Source organism: Trichomonas vaginalis, chromosome I (assembly GCF_026262505.1).
Source record: "Trichomonas vaginalis G3 chromosome I, whole genome shotgun sequence".
NCBI lineage: Eukaryota > Parabasalia > Trichomonadida > Trichomonadidae > Trichomonas > Trichomonas vaginalis.
Genome location: NC_067203.1, coordinates 7,731,076 through 7,752,251, shown reverse-complemented (window position 1 = coordinate 7,752,251; position 21,176 = coordinate 7,731,076). Strand labels below are relative to the sequence as shown.

General features: G+C 33.6%; 10 protein-coding genes across 10 annotated transcripts, besides 8 other annotated features; 5 read left to right on the top strand and 5 right to left on the bottom strand.

Moving 5' to 3' along the window:
- Positions 1-3,265: part of a mobile genetic element that runs on past the window's edge.
- TVAGG3_0948100 (phage tail repeat-like family) lies at positions 32-616 on the bottom strand (the record flags this gene model as incomplete). The annotated part of the gene is made up of 1 exon (XM_051253150.1): positions 32-616. One exon carries the CDS (start codon positions 614-616, stop codon positions 32-34), a length of 585 nt encoding a protein of 194 aa, XP_051078724.1.
- TVAGG3_0948090 (uncharacterized protein) lies at positions 636-791 on the bottom strand (the record flags this gene model as incomplete). The annotated part of the gene is made up of 1 exon (XM_051253149.1): positions 636-791. One exon carries the CDS (start codon positions 789-791, stop codon positions 636-638), a length of 156 nt encoding a protein of 51 aa, XP_051078723.1.
- Positions 3,266-3,475: 210 nt separating the features above from the next.
- On the top strand, positions 3,476-4,324 carry TVAGG3_0948070 (uncharacterized protein; the record flags this gene model as incomplete). The annotated part of the gene is made up of 1 exon (XM_051253148.1): positions 3,476-4,324. The coding sequence occupies one exon, from the start codon at positions 3,476-3,478 to the stop codon at positions 4,322-4,324; it is 849 nt and encodes a 282-aa protein (XP_051078722.1).
- A 2-nt stretch (positions 4,325-4,326) lies between these two features.
- On the bottom strand, positions 4,327-4,569 carry TVAGG3_0948060 (serine threonine-protein phosphatase family; the record flags this gene model as incomplete). Its single annotated transcript, XM_051253147.1, has 1 exon — positions 4,327-4,569. The coding sequence occupies one exon, from the start codon at positions 4,567-4,569 to the stop codon at positions 4,327-4,329; it is 243 nt and encodes an 80-aa protein (XP_051078721.1).
- Positions 4,570-4,751: 182 nt separating this feature from the next.
- Positions 4,752-4,813: a mobile genetic element.
- Positions 4,814-4,933: 120 nt separating this feature from the next.
- Positions 4,934-5,042: a mobile genetic element.
- Positions 5,043-5,183: 141 nt separating this feature from the next.
- Positions 5,184-5,292: a mobile genetic element.
- A 141-nt stretch (positions 5,293-5,433) lies between these two features.
- Positions 5,434-5,542: a mobile genetic element.
- Positions 5,543-5,683: 141 nt separating this feature from the next.
- Positions 5,684-5,792: a mobile genetic element.
- A 506-nt stretch (positions 5,793-6,298) lies between these two features.
- TVAGG3_0948000 (phage tail repeat-like family) lies at positions 6,299-7,117 on the bottom strand (the record flags this gene model as incomplete). Its single annotated transcript, XM_051253146.1, has 1 exon — positions 6,299-7,117. One exon carries the CDS (start codon positions 7,115-7,117, stop codon positions 6,299-6,301), a length of 819 nt encoding a protein of 272 aa, XP_051078720.1.
- Positions 7,118-10,018: 2,901 nt separating this feature from the next.
- TVAGG3_0947990 (glycine-rich protein family) lies at positions 10,019-11,219 on the top strand (the record flags this gene model as incomplete). The annotated part of the gene is made up of 1 exon (XM_001330117.2): positions 10,350-11,219. The coding sequence occupies one exon, from the start codon at positions 10,350-10,352 to the stop codon at positions 11,217-11,219; it is 870 nt and encodes a 289-aa protein (XP_001330152.1).
- Positions 11,220-11,858: 639 nt separating this feature from the next.
- TVAGG3_0947980 (proteasome regulatory particle assembly) lies at positions 11,859-13,025 on the top strand (the record flags this gene model as incomplete). Its single annotated transcript, XM_001330116.1, has 1 exon — positions 11,859-13,025. The coding sequence occupies one exon, from the start codon at positions 11,859-11,861 to the stop codon at positions 13,023-13,025; it is 1,167 nt and encodes a 388-aa protein (XP_001330151.1).
- Positions 13,026-13,434: 409 nt separating this feature from the next.
- Positions 13,435-14,738: a mobile genetic element.
- Positions 13,531-14,658, top strand: TVAGG3_0947970 (Mariner transposase; the record flags this gene model as incomplete). The annotated part of the gene is made up of 1 exon (XM_051253145.1): positions 13,531-14,658. The coding sequence occupies one exon, from the start codon at positions 13,531-13,533 to the stop codon at positions 14,656-14,658; it is 1,128 nt and encodes a 375-aa protein (XP_051078719.1).
- A 1,116-nt stretch (positions 14,739-15,854) lies between the features above and the next one.
- Positions 15,855-15,893: a mobile genetic element.
- Positions 15,894-18,839: 2,946 nt separating this feature from the next.
- TVAGG3_0947940 (cytoplasmic translation) lies at positions 18,840-19,200 on the top strand (the record flags this gene model as incomplete). The annotated part of the gene is made up of 1 exon (XM_001330114.2): positions 18,857-19,132. The coding sequence occupies one exon, from the start codon at positions 18,857-18,859 to the stop codon at positions 19,130-19,132; it is 276 nt and encodes a 91-aa protein (XP_001330149.1).
- A 12-nt stretch (positions 19,201-19,212) lies between these two features.
- Positions 19,213-21,029, bottom strand: TVAGG3_0947930 (cytosolic carboxypeptidase family; the record flags this gene model as incomplete). The annotated part of the gene is made up of 1 exon (XM_001314071.1): positions 19,255-20,985. One exon carries the CDS (start codon positions 20,983-20,985, stop codon positions 19,255-19,257), a length of 1,731 nt encoding a protein of 576 aa, XP_001314078.1.
- Positions 21,030-21,176: the final 147 nt, after the last annotated feature.

Genomic DNA, 21,176 nt, shown 5'->3' with positions numbered 1-21,176 from the left:
ATTTCTATAAAAATAAAAAAATGTTTTTTCTTTACTTTACATAACCACCGGCTGCCATAAGTCTTTGACGCCAACCCATACCAGCTAATGAAGGTTGACTTGTTTTAGTATTGAAACTAACCTTTGGTTTTGGTTTATCTTCAGTTTTTGGTTTTTCTTCTTCTATCTGTTTTTCGTCACTTTTCGGTTCATTTGACTTTACCTCACTTGCTGGAACAGTTGTGTCGTCAACATCTTCATAAATGTCATATGCCATTTGTTTTTGTTTTCCTTTCAACTTTTTGTGTTTGTTGTAAAGTTTAGAATATTTCGACTCTAAGTCAATGAGATGTTCTATAATGAACTGTTGGTCAGTGAAGTAAACTTTTCCATCTGTTGTCTCGAAAGCTCCTTCAGACTTCAATATTTTATTTGTGAGAGTCTGTTTCTTTTTTGAGATACTTGCCGTTCCATTTCTATGAAAAGTGACTTTGTAGTTAGAGTTTGTATTTCCAGACCTCACACTTTCTATTATTGAATTTTTCTCTTCATCTGTAAGTTCTTTGACAGGTTTTGACAATGGTTCTGAACTTTTTGTTTGTGGTGTCAAATCTACCGTTTCAACTTCTTCGGTCATTTCATCTCAGTAAAAAATTTTAGTTTGGTTTGTTTTCAACTGGTTGTTTAGGTTTTTTAAGTCGGTCTAAAACTTCCTGAGGTATAGGAAGAACTTGACAAACACGTGGTTGTGTAACTGCTGGAAGCCGACAAAGCCATCTTGAACCCATTTGTCTCAATGCTGTATTGTTCATTTCATCTCAGTAAAAAATTTTACATTCCCCACGTTTGAGGCGGTTGCGGTTGGTTGTTGTTTACCCACTGTTGTGCATGGTTATATCCTCTGTTAAAGAATCTTTCACCTTGGTCCATGTAGTGCCCTGCTTGGTTATAGTAGTCATTTGCTTTGTTATAGTAGTTTCCTGCTTGTCTTCCTACATTGTCCATCCATCCTTGAACTTTTCCTCATGTTTCAGGATTTGGAATAAGATTTGCTGCATCTCGTGCTACATCCCAACCTTTCTGTACAGTTTGTATAATAGGTTGTGCTTTCTCTTTCAGTATACCTAATGTACTCAAAATTTTCCTTCCAATTCCAAATGCACCTCTGGCTATTGTTCCCACTGCGGGTAAAAATCTAGATGCGACTCCTGCTAATGCGCCAAATAAACCCATTTCTTATGGGTTAAAAATGACGAATTCAAACAAGGACCCGTATGTTTCTAAAGCGACAAAGAAAGCACTCATGGTAAAAATCTTTAGTTCAACACCAAATGCTTGGTTTATGGATATCTTGGAAAACATTCCGAGAGTTAGAACAGATGGACCACCATACTGGTTAATATTTGTTGGTCAAAACACAAGATACTGTGAAGCCATACCATTATGGTCCAAAAATATTTTAGATGTGAAAACTGCTTTGACAATATTCGTTGACAAATACCATCCAACAAAACTGACATCTGACTGTGAAAGTTCTTTCAAATCAGACGATATTAAAAACTATCTGCGTTCAAAAAATGTAAACCAATATTTCATTGTCGACCAAAACCATTCTGCTCTTGGTGTCATTGACAGTTGTATAAAAATCTTAAGAGACTTAAATCAACCACAAGGTGGTGAGGTAGATGAAATGTCATATGACGACAAGTATAGACACTTCTCCATGGCAAAGATGAGACAAGTTTTAAATATTTACAATACCCGTAAACAAAAAGGTTTGGGAAACCATTCCCCGAAGAAATGAAAAACAACCCCGACTTAGAGAAAGACTATATATTTAATAGTTTAGTCAAAAGAGACAAACAAGAAAGAATGCCAGGCTTCAAACTTAAGAAAGGTGACAAAGTAAAAATAGAAATACCTAAACGCGACCCATATGAAAATACTATTGACTATGACAACAATGGGAACTCGACAGGTACTCACGTTCGTGTTCGTAAAAATAGAAGAAAGTATACAAGAGAATATTATGAAGTTTTAGGCAAACATGGCAAAATGTACAGACTGCAAGCAGAAGATAAAACTACTATTGTCAGACCTCGTTTCAAACTTGTCAAAGTTCAAGGTGGTATACTTTCAAAGACAGTTCCTAACAAATATAAGACAACTCCTGACGAATATGCTAAAGAAGTTGAAAATGACGACTAAGCATTTCTATACCATGCGTAAACTGTCATGTAAGGTGGCATGTAGTCTTTACTTTGTCCCGTTGTTTGCGTATACCCTGAAACGCGATGTGTATGGTTTCCTTCTCCCTGTGTGCTACCCAGAAACAATTTATAGCAAACTGAACGTCGTCTTTAACATCATATCCTTTACCTTTTTTCATTGCTGACCAATCCCAAAATCTATGCTTATGCCAACCTGCTTCAGATGTAGTTAAATCTATGTAGTGACTGTGCGCAGGTAAGTTTTCACCTGAAATCGTTTTACTTCCACCTGTTTCCTTTGAAGAGTTTGCACAATACAAAAACCTGTCGACTATTTGAGTCCAAGTTCCGAGACCAAGTACTACTTCTGGTCTGGTAGAGTTCATTGACGTATAAATAGAACCTATGGGGTATATGGTTTGAAGTATTTCTGTCTTTAATGTTTGAAGCTCTGTTTTGTCTGCTTTCTTATCATATAAATCTTGAGCAGTGAATTTAACTTTGTTTTCATCCTCCATGACATAAACGTTTCTACATCTAATGTATTTCATCGTTGTTATGTCATCCTCCGATGTTAAACCTTGTGGAAAGTTAGGAGGTTTCCAATTTAATACATCCCCACCAGTTCCATCAGGTTCTTCAACCGTTCCTGCAATATTTTCTATACCAACAGTTGCGAAGAAATCGTGTGTATGGTTCTTATCTGCTTTCTTTTCAAGGCTAACGTTTAAGTCTGTTATTTCAGAAGATGTATGTGTATGTCCAACGTCACTTTTCCTGTTTAAGGTTTCTTGTAAGTTTGTAATATTTGCAATGGTATGTGTATGAGTCTTTTTAGAATATTCTTTGTCAGCTCTTGTCACTTCACTTGACATTTTATTGTCAACATATGTTTTGTCTGCTAGTTCAGGATGAGTATGTTCTTTCGTTGCATATGTTGCATCTGCTCTGTCATGTTCTTCTTGAACTTTTTCAATGACATACTCTTTGTCAGCTTTGTTGTCAATATCTGCTTTCAAAAGAAGTTCATCTATAGGTTTCTCGTTTAAAGTTCTTTTTGTTGGATTTATACAAACAGTATGGTTCTTACTGTCTTGAAACAGAAACTCGTCTGTCAATGGGTTTATCGTCAGTTTTAAGTTTCCTTCTTTCAATGACTCAGATATCTTAGAATAGTTTGAAAAGTTTGTTGTGTTCTTATTTAGAGCTTGTACAATGAGTTGTCGGTTGTGTTGTATTTCTCTCATAGACGCTGTTTCTTTCGACATTTTTATTCTAGATAAAAAATGCTTTCAATAGAAAAAGAAAATTCAAGAGTTGCTACAACTAAACCATTAGATGAACTTTTTACGAATGTCGGTCAAAAGTTTGAGACAGAGACCGTAAAGCATGAAGGCTATCGTTTTGACTACCCGTTAAGATGGTTAAGAGACCCATCCGTCACAAAAGCTATTGGCTTTCGTAGAATGAAGTTCATTTCAGAAGCCATACATGGTTTCCCATTTACGGTCGCTTTTGAAATTCGATACTATAACAAAGAAAAACGTACGTATGAGAAATTTGTACAGGGAAAACTTTTACAAGTGAATTTGCTTGTAAACTTAGAAACAACTCTTCAAGCTTTTCAAGAAAAAATAAACGATATCTATCTCGAATATGCAAAACAGTTTAACATTGACGAAGGAGAGTACCATCTCGATATTTTATATGACAGGAAAAATGCAACTGTTAAAATCGATAGAATAGAAGACCTTGGAGAAGACGTTTATATTTCTACAAAATATAACAACTTGGCATGGTATAGGTTTCTGAGGATGTTAAATCAGCCTGCAGAATATCCAGTACACCCGAACTTTTATGAAGTCGAAAACCCTAATGGAACATATGAAAATGTTTTCGACTCAGATGCTATTATAGTTCATGCTTCATTTTCTGGTGCACAAAACTCTTTTTTATGCTTGGCAAATGACTTTTACGAAAAACCTACAAAGCTATATGAACCACCAAGTGGAAGTATTTCAGACTTTCAAGTATGGTTTACAACAGATGGAAGAAAGAGAATAGTTCCATTATACCATGCGTTTTACTTAGAACTTAGTCTCATATACAACTACTATCGAACGGTAAAAATATAATTTTAATACGGTTGAGGTGTTGGATTTGGTTGCCAACTAGACTGTGGTGCAGGTTCAGGCTGTTGTATAACAGGAGCTTGTTCTTCTGGTTCAGGGTCTTTAGGTATAATACCAATGAACTGACCTACTCTTTTACCAATATTTTTGACTCCGTTCCAAATTCCTCTTCCGACAGATTTTATTCCATTCCATATACCTCTTCCAACATTTCGAAAGAAGTTTCCAATACTACTGAAGAAACCCATTTTACTATATGTAAAAATCTAATGTCCGCCTAGTCTCTTACGTTTCCTTCTGAGTTCCATTGCATTTTTTAACTGGAGCTCATACATTCTATTTCTCCTCTGGTAGAAAACATACTCTGAGTCAACTCCTGTGTTCGCGTCATCTGCATAAAGTTGTTTATATCCCACTTCAGGGTTTGTATTGTTATATACGAAAACGATAAAAACGGTTTGACAGAAAAGTGACAACTTTACGTGTCAAAAATATAAAAAGTGATATTTTATTCATCATTATCTTCTTCATAATTTATTTCATATTCTTCGTCTTACCAACAAAAGATGGGAATGTGAACAATTGCGGGCAATTTTTAGCCATTTTGGCTTGGAACTAGAGCCTGCGAGGTACATGGATAGTATCAGTACCTCACAGGCTCTAGTTCTCTATATGGCGCCGAGAAATTTTGGTGAAATGTGGTCGCATTTCACCAAAATTTTTTCGGCGCCATAGGATGAATTGGAGGGTGAGAGATATTATTTCATACAATACTACTCTCACCCTCCAATTCCCAGCCAAAATGGCTAAAAATTGCCCGCAATGTGAACAATTGCGGGCAATTTTTAGCCATTTTGGCTTGGAACTAGAGCCTGCGAGGTACATGGATAGTATCAGTACCTCACAGGCTCTAGTTCTCTATATGGCGCCGAGAAATTTTGGTGAAATGTGGTCGCATTTCACCAAAATTTTTTCGGCGCCATAGGATGAATTGGAGGGTGAGAGATATTATTTCATACAATACTACTCTCACCCTCCAATTCCCAGCCAAAATGGCTAAAAATTGCCCGCAATGTGAACAATTGCGGGCAATTTTTAGCCATTTTGGCTTGGAACTAGAGCCTGCGAGGTACATGGATAGTATCAGTACCTCACAGGCTCTAGTTCTCTATATGGCGCCGAGAAATTTTGGTGAAATGTGGTCGCATTTCACCAAAATTTTTTCGGCGCCATAGGATGAATTGGAGGGTGAGAGATATTATTTCATACAATACTACTCTCACCCTCCAATTCCCAGCCAAAATGGCTAAAAATTGCCCGCAATGTGAACAATTGCGGGCAATTTTTAGCCATTTTGGCTTGGAACTAGAGCCTGCGAGGTACATGGATAGTATCAGTACCTCACAGGCTCTAGTTCTCTATATGGCGCCGAGAAATTTTGGTGAAATGTGGTCGCATTTCACCAAAATTTTTTCGGCGCCATAGGATGAATTGGAGGGTGAGAGATATTATTTCATACAATACTACTCTCACCCTCAATTTTAATTACTTAAACTCATTCTATTTTTTTGACATGTAAATGTCACTTTTACTGAGATCTGACACAATGTCAGATCTCTTTTTTCGTATATAAGAGTATAAAACTCTTTCCATCTCATATTTGCATACCATGGTGGTAAGCCTAACGCAGCGTCATTTGACATGGCAGTTTGCATTTGTACATCTGTTGGCACTTGACCATAGTTTGCCATTGCAGTTTGTATTCTAACTTCATTTGGAATATTCTCTGGGTTTGGTTGTCCAGGTTGCTGTGCATTCGCTAAGTTCTGTGCGTCCATTTAATATTAGATAAAAATATCTCTTACGAGTACATATGCTGAACATTTGCTGGCATTGGTTCATCTTCATATTCTCTATATCTTTCTGCCACGTCAAATAAGTAAATGACACAATGGAAAAAACCTAAAACAAGAAGTCCTATTTCAAACCACATTTACTTACCAATAAAATTTCTTTGTTGTGACACTTTTTCCGGTTTATAGGACCTCTCTCATATTCTATCTTATCGTATCTAAAATCATACTCATGTATGTCCTCTAACCATCTCATGACACTTTCCAAACCACTTTTATCGGATGTAAAGTAAAAGCATGGATGGTTATGTAAAACGTCTAAAGTTTCTAAAGAGTCTCTCAAAGTCCAGTCTACTTGGTATTGAAAATCGCATGTGTTATAGAACGGCGGGTCTACTATAAAGAAAACATTTTCCTTGTTTTTATATTTTTCATACAACTCTGTCCAATGACATCTCACAAACTCTATACCCTCAGTATATTTTTCTATGTCCTCTTTGAAAACCTTTGTATAGTTAAGATATAAAACGTTTGACATAAGTGTTTCAATGTCATGAACTCTTATAGAACCACTATACAATAGTCTAGAAGATATACTATCCCAGTCAATATACTCTGCTTTTTTCAAAACCTCTCTGACAGTATTTTTCTTATCTAATGGTATACGTTCCATCTTACCTATAGGTATCTTTTCTTTTAACTCTTTCAATATTTTGTTTGTGTCTGGTATATGTTTGAGACGGTCCATATAGTTGTCGAAGTCATTGCATATAATCTTTGAGTCAAGAAATACAGTATGGCACAAATGAGATATATAGAAACTTCCACCGAACAAATCTACAAATGTTAGACCATTCGGTAGTTTCTTAAGTTCTCTCAATAGAATATCTTTACATCTACTCTTATTTCCAAAGAAGGGTAACGGTGGTTTTGTAAAATTCATTTTATATTTAATAAAAATGTTTTTTTCCTGAAAAGTGACAGAAAAGTGACGACTCTCAAAAATTTCTTAGGGGCTAGAGGGGCGCAGCCCTGGAAGCCCCAATCCCCCTTTTCTTAGTTTTGGAAAGGAAAAAGTAAAAAATTTAATAATTAATTTTATTACTATGAAAATATACTTTTTAGCTTATATTGTAAGCTGTGAGAGTTTTAAGTGATGGAAGATATAAATCAAATTTGAAATTCAACAAATCTTGTTATGATTAAGTTGAATATTGTACTCTAATTAAGAGTTTTCAGTTATGAACTCAGGTATTATATAATAAAAGTATAACTCAAGATAATAAAGAGGTTTTTAAAATGTAGATCTGAAAATCAAACTACCATGTTTGATATGATTAAGTTGAATAATGTTATTTTATTAAATGGTTCAAATCTGTGAAATCGGCAATTACAAATTAAAGGCGTAGTTCAAAAAATTAAAGAGATTTTAAAAATTTAATATCAGAATTAAACTAAAAAAAGGATTTAGTTATTTCAGTAATTATCAGAAAAGGTTAAAAAGATAGGGTAAGTAATGAGACTTGAGTGAGATGTGAGATATCATATGTAAATAATTAGATATCTGAAGATTAAGGTTGGAGAGTTAAGATCTGGTTAGTAAGGTAGTAATGAGAGTTAAGATCTGGTTAGTAAGGTAGTAATGAGAGTTAAGATCTGGTTAGTAAGGTAGTAATGAGAGTTAAGATCTGATGAGTAAGGTAGTAATGAGAGTTAAGATCTGGTTAGTAAGGTAGTAATGAGAGATCTGCGGGCAGTAATGATACATCTATGAGTACATAACTAAAACCTGAGTTCTATGAGCGAAATCTGAGAGCTAAAAGCCGAGAGATCTAAGGTAAGTCATGAGAGAAGAGAATTTGAAATTTTACAAAATACGTTTACTCATACAAAATAATTCGCATTCTTTTATAACGAATCTCAATGCCAATTAATACATAAAACAGATTTTAGCAATCAATTGTAAGATTTAGAAAGATTTTATTTATAATCTCAGCCAAATTAACAAATATTTTATTGATTTCGTAAAAAATAGCAATAAAACATAAAAATATGACATTCTATTTTTCCAAAAAAAATTTCAAAAATCATTTTTTAACATGAAATTTATATTTTTTAATATTATTTTTTAAATTTTGAATTTTTTTTGGAATTTTCAACCATGTCAAAAGTCGGGATCTACAAATGTATTCTCTTTGACATAGGATAAAAACATCCTTTCTTATAATTTCATTGTAAAATAAATTTTTCTTAAATTTATTGAATCCAAACTCAACTTTGCAACATTTTATTATCATAAAAACTAAGAAACATCAAGTAAACTTCAATTTGGAGAGCTTAAAATCATATCTAAATTGAAAAATAAGGAGGAAAAAATTGTAAAAAAAATCTCATTAGATGGGGCAAAAAGTGACTTTTTTAATGTGTTTTTTTAAAAAATCGTGCCAGCTGGCCAAAAAAGGTGTGCCAGCAGGCGTGCCAGTTTGTACAACCCTATTTCTGAGAAGCTGCAAGCCAATACAAAGTGTGAATACATATTTTAATAGGTTTTGATACTTTTTGTGCTTATTTTATAAGCCCGTAAAAAGTGTCAAACCTATTTAAGTATTTTTTCTCAATAATATCCATCTCAAGTAAGTAGTGTTAAAAGGTTTCCATACAATAAATATATTAAAATTAATTTTGCAATATTATAATATTTTAAAAATGCTGTATTATTGATGCGAATTTTGTATCTTTTCCAGACGACAATGATAATTTTGTCACTTTTCCAGACGACAAGAAAAAATCCTCTTTAAAAATCGTTTGATATTATATATTCCTTGAACCTTTAAATTTTCTGGAGTATGTGTATCTACAAAAACGGTAGCTATGCTAAAAAATCAGAATATTTTGACGCTAAATGTCGATTATATTCCATTAAAATTTAAAACGTGACAAAAGAATTCAAAAGCTTGGTGTTCACTGCAACGATATATAAACTTTATGTTGAAAGCATATTAAACTGCCATACCTTATAATATTATGGCGTGCCTTAGCTAAATACAGTAACTGAAGCATAAGATGCTTTTTAAACTTTAATATATCTATAATATGCATTATAACAACAAACGTAAAGTAACAATTATTGTATTATTCGCATTTCTCAAAAATGAATTTGGATGCCACTTTGGAACCCTTTAAATTGAAATCCAACTAGAAGTGTTTCGACAGAAAATTTGATAGAAAAGGGTAATTTTTCTTGCAGAAATAGAAAGTATATATTGTAAAAATAGTTACTGTGGAAGTCCCTAGTCCAGGAATACGATTATTTATCTGAAAAAATAAAATAATCGTCTGACAAGGGTAAATTTATTTCTTAACCATTATGTTTATTATAATAAGAGCTTCTTATTTGACATCTTTTTAAAAATTGTGATGAAGTAAACCTTTGAAAAATTCTCTTAAAATTAAATCCAAATTTAAAGAGAAAATTTGGATGTTTTTATAAGTTACATTTATTTGTGATTAATAATTCATTAAATTTTTAATATTTGGATAATTTGCAAATTTCTCAAAATTGCATTCATATACGATCTTCATACTTTAAAACATTTCCATATATCCATATATCTATTAATATACAAAGTGGCAATGAAAATTTCGAAATGAAAAACAATTTTAAATATATTTGAGTGTAAAAAGTGATAGATTCGATAACAAACAAGACCATTATATTTATTATGCCACATGATATTTACTCACCAAGCCACAGGCTCGGGCGTTGAGGTCTGGGGTCGAAACACTTCTATCCAACTCTTAAATTTTTGTAGGTAAAACTAACTATTTATATTTGAAATAGTTTAAAATTCTTAACAAACAGTTATAGTATATTCAAACTATGCTATAAATGTGACATTATTATATTTAATGGAATTAAATTAGTAACATAGATCATTTTGAACTCCGAGTTATTAGATAAATTAAAAGGAACAAAACAAGTTAGCTATAATCAAACAACAAATACCTACACATTCGATTACCCGTGCATATCTCATTACAATTGCACTGATTACGTTATTACTCTTCAACCAGGATTCTATAAATTCGAGTTATATGGGGCTTCTGGCGGTTTTTTGTCCAATGCCTTGTCATCTCATATTGATGAAAATGGAAATTGCATAAATACAGAAATAATGGACCAATTCCACGGAAATACCGTTTGCAGAAAAGTAGCAAGCCGAGGTGGAGCTGGCGGCTATATATCCGGCAACATCAAAATTTTCAAAGAAATAACCGCGTATGCGACAATAGGCGGTAAAGGGATATATGATGAAAACCCTTTCCATACCCACAAAGGTGGCTATGGTGGCGGTGGTGATGCTTTGAACTTACCAGGCTATGGTTCAGGAAGCGGAGGTGGGCAAACCGCTGTCAAGTTTGTGTCAAATGATTTGTGGCACCGCGTGATCGTGAGCGGCGGTGGAGGCGGCTCTGATAATTATGCGGATCACACCCAAATGTATACTGTTGACGATGGCTCCGGAGGATCTGGAGGCGGATTTACTGCCCCTGGAGCATGGAGAGAAGGAAAATATGACGCATCGAAATCAGCCAATTCCACTTTTGGTTTCAGCTTTGGCTATGGCGAATCCTCTCGCCGTGATGGATCTTTGAACAAAGAATATGGATACACAAATCCTGCTTGTGAATACGAATGCTCAGGCGCTGGAAGTGGCTGGTTTGGAGGCTTCGCTTCTCAGGATGGAAATAGCGGTTCCGGAGGCGGAAGTTCTTGGGCTTTAACTAAAGATGCAGTAATTCCATCCGGTCCAATTACAGCCTATGATTCATCTTATAACCCAATTCAAACGCGTTCCTATGAATTCATTGACCAAAATGAATTTTTGTTTACTGATGTCAAATCTATTTCGGGAATCTGGGAAGGGAACGGAAAACTTTTGATAACAATCATAAATGCCATGGTTGTCATTTCATGTGTCTCACGACGAAATAATTTTTATGGATTTTCACTTTTTCTTTTATTTGAAATTTCACCCACTTAATAAACAATAATACATGAAAATATATATATTTACAAAATATTGGGTCTTACAATCTGAGGAAAAATTCATAATTCATAATAAATTTGCTTTGTGTAAAAACAATTAATAGATTCATAATCTCTGATAATTAAGAATACTGTTTATAATAAAATTATAAGCTAATTCCGCCATGATATGTCAACTTCATTATCATTGTTTAATACGAAGTTTCAAATTTCTCAAACTTGCATTCTGGGCATTAACGTGCCCAGAATGCTAAAAGGCGCATAGCTCCGATGTTCAATTCACATTTATTATAATTATTATTTTCTAAAAATTGAATAGTTATTACAAACTGCTGCATTACACCAATTTATTTAACTTCTAGATTCATAAAACTCAAATGAGATAACATTACAGTCTTGACGAAAAAATCTTGAATAATACAAGTATCTAGACGAAAATTCTATTTTCTTCAGCTTTTTAATTGTTACTGCATCACTTCATATCCATGGACTTAATCAAAACTCATAAATTATATCCAAAATCTTTAATGTAATTGTTTTATACATGTATAACTTAGTATTTTTTTTCTTCTAATGAATTTAAGCGGTATTTAATATGGCAATACGTAAATGTGTCCTTCCAAAAAAATTATTAATGTCCGAACAAGACCTTCACCCAAGCAAATACAACAAATTGCGGAGTATCTACAAATACTATATCTATTCATATATTGCGTTGTATCAGCTAAAAACGGAAAAAGAAGAAGAATTAAAGTCAATTTACAAAATGATCAAAACAGAATTGATTGATTCAAAGAAATATCACCCAACAAATGCTATTAAAGACATTTTAAATATCATTCCGTATAATAATCGCTATACAAAGTCATATTTATTTCTTGCCAAACTAATCTGTGATGATTACCATGTCACAGAGGTCAGAAGCGTTGCAACTATTCCAAACTTCCTGTTTTATAAAGAATATGGAATTAAATTATACAAATCTGATAATTTCGAAAAAAATAAATCAGAAAATCTCAATATTCATACAGAAAATACAATTTACAGGGCAATTATGTATAATGACCTAGAAACATTCATCTCATTCACTGAACGAGATGGATTTGATAAAGACCAAACACTTAAAAGCAAATTATTCACAAAATCTTATAATGGATATTCATTACTTGAATTATGTTGTTACCATGGAGCAATTGATTGTTTCAAGTTATTAAGATCGAAATTTAACTCAGAAATAACTAAAACATGTCTAGAATTTTCATTTTTAGGCGGAAATCAAGAGATCATGAGTGAATGTTTGAAACATCAAACACCAAATGAAGAATGCATGAGATACGCAATTATTTCACACAACATTGATTTTGTTACATTCTTGAAGAATGAGTACAATATAGAGATCAATTTAGAATACTGTGGAATTTACAATAATCTTGAATCCTTTTTAGTTTATTTCGATCAAACTAATGATATAAACAAATGTTTCTTTTATTCAGCGACATTTGCTGTCCCATCCTTTTTGGAATACTTCCTTTCACATGGTGCGAATATCAATGAAAAAATTGAATATGGAAAAACAGCACTTCATATTGCAGCAAAAAATAATAGAAAAGAAATAGCAGAAGTTCTTATATTACATGGTGCGAATATCAACGAAAAAGATGAATTTGGAGAAACAGCACTTCATATTGCAGCTTGGAAAGATAGTAAAGAAATAGCAGAATTTCTTATTTCACATGGTGCAAATATCAATGAAAAAGATAAAGAAGGAAAAACAGCGCTTCATATTGCAACAAAAAAATAATAGTAAAGCAACAGCAGAAGTTCTTATTTCACATGGTGCGAATATCAACGAAAAAGATGAATTTGGAGAAACATCACTTCATATTGCAGCTTACAATGATAGTAAAGAAATAGTAGAAGTTCTTATTTCGCATGGTGCGAATATCAATGAAAAAGATGAAGAAGGAAAAACAGCGCTTCATATTGCAGCAATTTATAATAGTAAAGAAACAGCAGAATTTCTCATTTCACATGGTGCGAATATCAACGAAAAAACTAATAATGGAAAAACCGCACTTCATATCGCAGCAGACAATAATAGAAAAGAAACAGCAGAATTTCTTATTTCACATGGTGCGAATATCAATGAAAAAGATATATATGGAAAAACAGCACTTCATATTGCAGCAAAAAATAATAGAAAAGAAATATAGGGTGTCCAAAGGTGCGTTTAGCACAGCGCTCTATATGAGACTATTAAAGGAGATATATGCTGATTATAAATATATAATAAAAAATATGAATATATGTATATGATGAGTATGTTGTATTTTGGCGCCATGCCGGGATATAAAATGAATTTTGAGACAAGAGGCGGTTTCGCGGGAAATTTTGGCGGGATTCTTTTCATTTTTTTAATGAATCATAAAGAAAACATCCTCGCTCTTGCAAAAAAATGCAAAGACTGTAAAAAAATCTACGAGACATTGGTAAAATGCTTCGGTATGGATGCTCCTAGCTATTCCACTGTAACGTATCATGTTAGGATGTATCACTTCATGAACAAAAAGGCGCCCATCATAAAAATTGACAAAAAATCGCCGGATCAAAGAAAAATCAAAGCAATTCTTCAAGCGCTAGATGAAGACCCAAGAGCATCACTTAGAAGGATAGAGGAGATGACAAAGATACCACGTACAACAGTCAGTTATTATCTGCACAATTATTTGAACTACAAACTAGCGTATACACGTTGGGTTCCGCACAACCTTAATTCAGTTCAAAAAAAATCTAGAGTCCAATCTTCGAAAGAGCTCCTCTCTATATTGGGTGCGTATCAATCCAAGAAGTTTCGCTTTTTAGTAACAGGGGACGAGTCTTGGTTTCAATATGCAACAGAAGCCAAAATCATGTGGATCCCGAAGGATGAAAATCCGCAAACATTCCCGAAGAAAAAAATTGACACACCAATGATTATGTTGTCGGTTTTTTGGGGCGTAAATGACATCATCGCAATTGATATTCTTCAAAAACCTAATACGATGAATGCTCAGTATCTAATTGACAATGTTCTTACTCAAATTATCAATTCTGATGAGTTTGAGAAATCCAAACAACAAAAACAAAAGTTTGCAATTCATTTTGATAATTCAAGAGTTCACAAAAGTCATAAGGTAATGAATTACTTGGTGGAAAACAATGTCAAAGTTGTTCCAAACCCAATTTATTCACCTGATATTGCACCCTCTGACTTTTATTTATTCGGCACGCTAAAAAAGAGAGCTGAAGGACGCGAATTCGCGAGTCCAGATGATCTTGAAAATTTTGTAAGAGAGCAATTTGAGAAATTTTCTCATGATGATTTAAAGCGTGTCTTTCAAGCCTGGATCGATCGCTGCGAACGCGTGATTGAATCCAATGGTGATTATATTTAAATAAACTTTATATATATGTAACTTGTTTATTTCTATTCGCAGTATTCAGGTTTGTGCTAAACACACCTTTGGACACCCTATAGTAGAAGTTCTTATATTACATGGTGCGAATATCAACGAAAAAGATGAATTTGGAGAAACAGCACTTCATATTGCAGCTTGGAAAGATAGTAAAGAAATAGCAGAATTTCTTATTTCACATGGTGCAAATATCAATGAAAAAGATAAAGAAGGAAAAACAGCGCTTCATATTGCAACAAAAAAATAATAGTAAAGCAACAGCAGAAGTTCTTATTTCACATGGTGCGAATATCAACGAAAAAGATGAATTTGGAGAAACATCACTTCATATTGCAGCTTACAATGATAGTAAAGAAATAGTAGAAGTTCTTATTTCGCATGGTGCGAATATCAATGAAAAAGATGAAGAAGGAAAAACAGCGCTTCATATTGCAGCAATTTATAATAGTAAAGAAACAGCAGAATTTCTCATTTCACATGGTGCGAATATCAACGAAAAAACTAATAATGGAAAAACCGCACTTCATATCGCAGCAGACAATAATAGAAAAGAAACAGCAGAATTTCTTATTTCACATGGTGCGAATATCAATGAAAAAGATATATATGGAAAAACAGCACTCCATATTGCAGCAAAAAATAATAGAAAAGAAATAGTAGAATTTCTTATTTCACATGGTGCAAATATCAATGAAAAAGATGAAGATGGAAAAACAGAACTTCATATTGCAGCAGAAAATAATAGTAAAGCAACGGCAGAAGTTCTTATTTCACATGGTGCGAATATCAACGAAAAAGATGAATATGGACAAACCGCACTTCATATTGCAGCTTACAATGATAGTAAAGAAATAGCAGAATTTCTTATTTCACATGGTGCAAATATCAATGAAAAAGATGAAGATGGAAAAACAGAACTTCATATTGCAGCAGAAAATAATAGTAAAGCAACGGCAGAAGTTCTTATTTCACATGGTGCGAATATCAACGAAAAAGATGAATATGGACAAACCGCACTTCATATTGCAGCTTACAATGATAGTAAAGAAATAGCAGAATTTCTTATTTCACATGGTGCAAATATCAATGAAAAAGATGAATATGGACAAACCGCACTTCATATTGCAACAGAAAATAATAGTAAAGAAATAGCAGAGGTTCTTATAGAGTGTGGTAGAATTTACGAAAAAGTGACACTAGAAAAAGTGACACTTAACCTTAAATTACCAAACACTATTTTTTGATTGTATTTTGTTATTTATATATTTATATATATATGTATATATGTATATATTTATATATGCATATATTTATATATGTATATATTTATATATGTATATATTTATATATGTATATATTTATATATGCATATATTTATATATGTATATATTTATATATGTATATATTTATATATGTATATATTTATATATGTATATATTTATATATGTATATATTTATATATGTATATATTTATATATGTATATATTTATATATGTATATATTTATATATGTATATATTTATATATGTATATATTTATATATGTATATATTTATTAGAAACTGCTTCATGCTGCATTGAGTATTGTTGAATAATTTGAAGTAGTGGTTTTTGAAATCAGCACCCTATGAGAGCGCTGGCGACCGAAACACCACTAGTAAGATTGTGTATTAGAAACTGCTTCATGCTGTGTTGAGTAAGCTTCGATGTCTTTGTAGGATAGCTTTCTGAGAGCGAAACAAGATAGTGTTGAAAAAAATTTTGAAAATCTGAGAGACTGTGCAAGAGCCAACGACCAAAACACTACCAGTAAGATACAGCAGTAGTAGCTGCTTCATGCTGCATTGAGTATTGTTGAATAATTTGAAGTAGTGGTTTTTGAAATCAGCACCCCTATGAGAGCGCTGGCGACCGAAACACCACTAGTAAGATTGTGTATTAGAAACTGCTTCATGCTGTGTTGAGTAAGCTTCGATGTCTTTGTAGGATAGCTTTCTGAGAGCGAAACAAGATAGTGTTGAAAAAAAAATTTTGAAAATCTGAGAGACTGTGCAAGAGCCAACGACCAAAACACTACCAGTAAGATACAGCAGTAGTAGCTGCTTCATGCTGCATTGAGTATTGTTGAATAATTTGAAGTAGTGGTTTTTGAAATCAGCACCCCTATGAGAGCGCTGGCGACCGAAACACCACTAGTAAGATTGTGTATTAGAAACTGCTTCATGCTGTGTTGAGTAAGCTTCGATGTCTTTGTAGGATAGCTTTCTGAGAGCGAAACAAGATAGTGTTGAAAAAAAAAATTTTGAAAATCTGAGAGACTGTGCAAGAGCCAACGACCAAAACACTACCAGTAAGATACAGCAGTAGTAGCTGCTTCATGCTGCATTGAGTATTGTTGAATAATTTGAAGTAGTGGTTTTTGAAATCAGCACCCCTATGAGAGCGCTGGCGACCGAAACACCACTAGTAAGATTGTGTATTAGAAACTGCTTCATGCTGTGTTGAGTAAGCTTCGATATCTTTATCAGACCACCTTTAAATTAACCACTCACATTCTCACTGTGGTCCATCTAAAATTTGTAAACTTTATGACATAAAATTATATTATATGCAGGATCCCACCTATTACTTAATCTTTTTGGAATAAATGTTTTATAATATTTATCGATTGATTGTAATTTTTTGTATAAAAAAGTTTTTTATTTATATTAAAAATATATTCGGTTAATGATATTATCTTATAATTTGTAAATAAATCTAGTAATAAAATAACTTTAATAGTTGGTGTCACTTTTTCGAAAATTCTGGTTTTTCCATGAAAAAGATGAATATGGACAAACCGCACTTCATATTGCAACAGAAAATAATAGTAAAGAAATAGCAGAGGTTCTTATATTACATGGTGCGAAAAAATAATGCTCTTATATAAGATATTCTTTAGTTTTCTGGTATTCTCGAAGAAGATTTTCTGATTGATAGTAAAATAATCGTTTTTGTCCATTTTTTTGCACTTGAGTTTGTTAGATGTGATTAGTGATATTACATTCATCCTCGTGAAGTTGCACATGAATTCAATGGATACAGTCTTCCAAAAATACACTCCATGTTTAGGAAGAGATTCAATTTGAATAGTTTTACGCCAACGAAATAAAATATGTAGAACAAAAAACCGACCAAAAGTCGACATTTCACAAATTTTGTTAAACTTCAGACAGAATTGAACTCAAAATACAAGCCTATTCAATGGAATATCATTGAAATGTGCAAGTAATTTGCTGAAACATTATTTTTGATTGCCAGTAGAGGATCAATCGTTTTTCAATCTCTATTTATGAGAGAAATGGATTCCATTGTAGTATTTTTTGTTCTACATCATGCAATTTCTTTCTTTCCAAAAATGTAGGTTTAGAGATTTCAATTCCCCCTCCATTCTATTGCTTCAATATATCTGATTTCAGCCCTTTCTTGTATCATAAAAAGTAATTTTGTACATAAAATGCATTGGTTGTTTCATATCTTTCTTAAAAAAATAAACCCGCTATTCTGCCTAATGTCTCAATTACCAACTCCTCTCCTCAATGTGGAGTAGGTGTATCGACAAAAATGGTGGCAATGCTGAAAAAAATCGGAATATTTTGACGCTAATTGTTGATTGTATTCCATTATAAACTTTAAAACGTGCCAAAAGAATTCAAAAAATCATGTGTTCACTGCAACGATATGTAAACTTTATGTCATTTTTCATGTTTTCCAATTTTGGACCTTTTTCCATATCAAACATTTGAAGTTCTTTTGGAAAAATTAATTAGTGTTGATATATTTTTATTGATATAGAGAGAAGTGCCTCCACTCTAAATATAGAGAAAAGAGTCTGTTTTCTCTAGAATCATTTTAAATTTTCTATTAAAATGCATTTTTTGGAAATTTCTATTTCTAGAGAGTGAGTTTAAAATTAAAGAGCTGTTCAATCGGCCAAAAGCATAGTATTCATGAGGAATGCAAAAATATCAACAGGCTAACTTTTTGCTATTCAATTCGAGGTTTATTTAATATGTTATTGAATATTTTAGGTATATTTTGGTTTGGTATAAAAGGTAGATATCAGCAATAAATGATTTGATGTTTAAAAACATCTTTCAAATATAAGTAAAATTTAGCGGTTTGGCCGGTCCTTTTCGAATGTCTGAGGAACAACAAAAGGTTCTTGCTCCAAAGCGTGAATGCGGTCTCCACTCATCTGGCAAGCGCGTTAACTTCGCTCGCAAGATTGTCCACGAACTTGTCGGCTGGCAGCCATACGAGCGCCATACAATGGATCTTATCAAGATCGAACGCCGCCGTGCTGCTCGTCAGTTCCTCAAGAAGCGCCTTGGCACACACCGCCGCGCTATGAAGAAGCTTAACACTCTTGAAGAAGTTGTTCAGGAAGAATCCCTCCACCACCACCACGAGTAAACTTGCTTTTTATAAAACAAACATAAATTCTACAGACCTTCCAAAGGATATTAAAATTACAAAATTATTAAAAAAAATATACATTTTTAAAATAAAATAACAAACAAAACTTTATACATCTATTATTGTTCTGTAAATTGTAGTTGCGACCACTTAGGAGCGCAAACTTGGGGAGGAGTAGTTGTTATCATTTTTGATGAGATATTGAAGAAATTTGTTGGAGCTGAAAGCTTAAGCATTGGAGTTCCTGGCTTCATTCTTGGTGGAACTTGTTCATTAGCTAATGTTGGGGTTACTTGGTAGTCGCATTCAACAATTTTTTCATCATCAGAACTTGAATCGTCTTCATCGTCTCCATTTGGCGAAAGGAAATATAACTCCTGTTTTACATAAGATGTGACAGGAGAATCGGAGCCAAGAAACATATGGAACAAAGTTTCTCCGCATTTTGCTCCGATTTCTTTCCACAAAACTTCATCGTAAAGAATTCCAGCACGTGGACCACTCTGCATACCGCCGAAACTTGTTTCTATAGTGAAACTCTGAACAACGTCAGCTTGTGTTCGAACAACGATTCTTGAGGCTGCTTTTCTTCCTGGAGGTATTGAAAAGACGCAGTTCGACCATGAAAACGTATCGCAGAGGAATGCTAGCATCCTTGGGAACAGTTTCTCTTTGTCTCTCAAATTTGGATTATCATCATTAGGACAGCCATAAGCAAATGTACCATGGAGGCGGGAGTGACCGTGGAAGTCAATATACGCAGCAATTGTACGTTCTTTGGCACTCTGGAAGATGAAATCCTTGATCTTACACACAATTGGTTGTATTGCAGGGTCCGGATTTATCCAGACCCTGTTTAAATCTTGGCCACCGAGTGAAATTCTGTAAAAGCCTTCTACGACGCCATCGATGTTAACCATGGGGACAATCCTTATTACGAAGTTGTCCCTGAGATATTGGGCTCCAGGAGCGTTTGATACGAGGTAATCAATAAGACCGTGTAGGACAACGCTGCCGTTCGACTCGCCAGGATGTATACGGCCGGTAAAGAATAGGCATGGACGGGCTTCCATAGGGATATTTGATTGGGGTGAGGTTATCTGGATATATGGGCAATCTCGGCCACCCAAAGTTTTCCCTAATGTTCCAGTAGTTAAGGATCCGAAGGGAGAAACCTTCTGCCAGTTGTTAATGTAATTCAATAAATCGGTATATGTATAAGGAAGAGCGTAGCAGAAGTAAACTGTGTCGTTATCGTATGGGAATTTGATTTGGAATTGCAATGTAGATCTTTTATCTTTCTTTTTATGCTTTGATAAGCCATATGCGTAATTTGTGCCGCCTCTGCACCAGGAGTAACCTTGTTTTTGGTACTGTTTCTCACTGTACCAGAAAATCTTTGCACCTGTTGAAAAAAGACCTGTATTTTTATGAAATCCTGAAATAAAAAACGTATATTTTGTATCTGCCCTAATGTTTTGCATTTTGAAATAGAACCATTGACATGACCCTGACTTGTTCTTATCGTATTCGAGAATACAATGATAAACATCTGGAGAAAGTAAGTAAACTTGTGATAAATTTCCGCTTTCGAAGAATGAGTCAAAAATAAGTGTTTTATCGTTAGGATTTGTCCCAGTAGGCTGGTTTCTCGTTCCATTTTTAAGATCGTATATTAAAACTCCCGAGTTCCAAAGATCATCTGGCCATTTTGGACGTTTTGCTTGAGTTGCAAAAGAATAATGCTCGGGAGGAGGTACACCTGGATGAGATATATGAATTGAGCCTCTGTTTGTCGATGGGATAATCTCTGGTGGCGAGTCATCCTCATCACTGCTATCGCTGCTCATTTTTAATCCCCACGCCCCTAATTTTTGCCAATTTTGTAAAGTTTTCAAACATGATACGGGATTTATTGAATGGCCAAATAAGACCTATCGTCGCAGAAATTATAAAGAGATATTTATTGAGATTTGGAATGTTTCTCATTCAAATGTAGCACTTAGTAAATCTAAATTTTCTCTCTTTGCTGTATTTATAT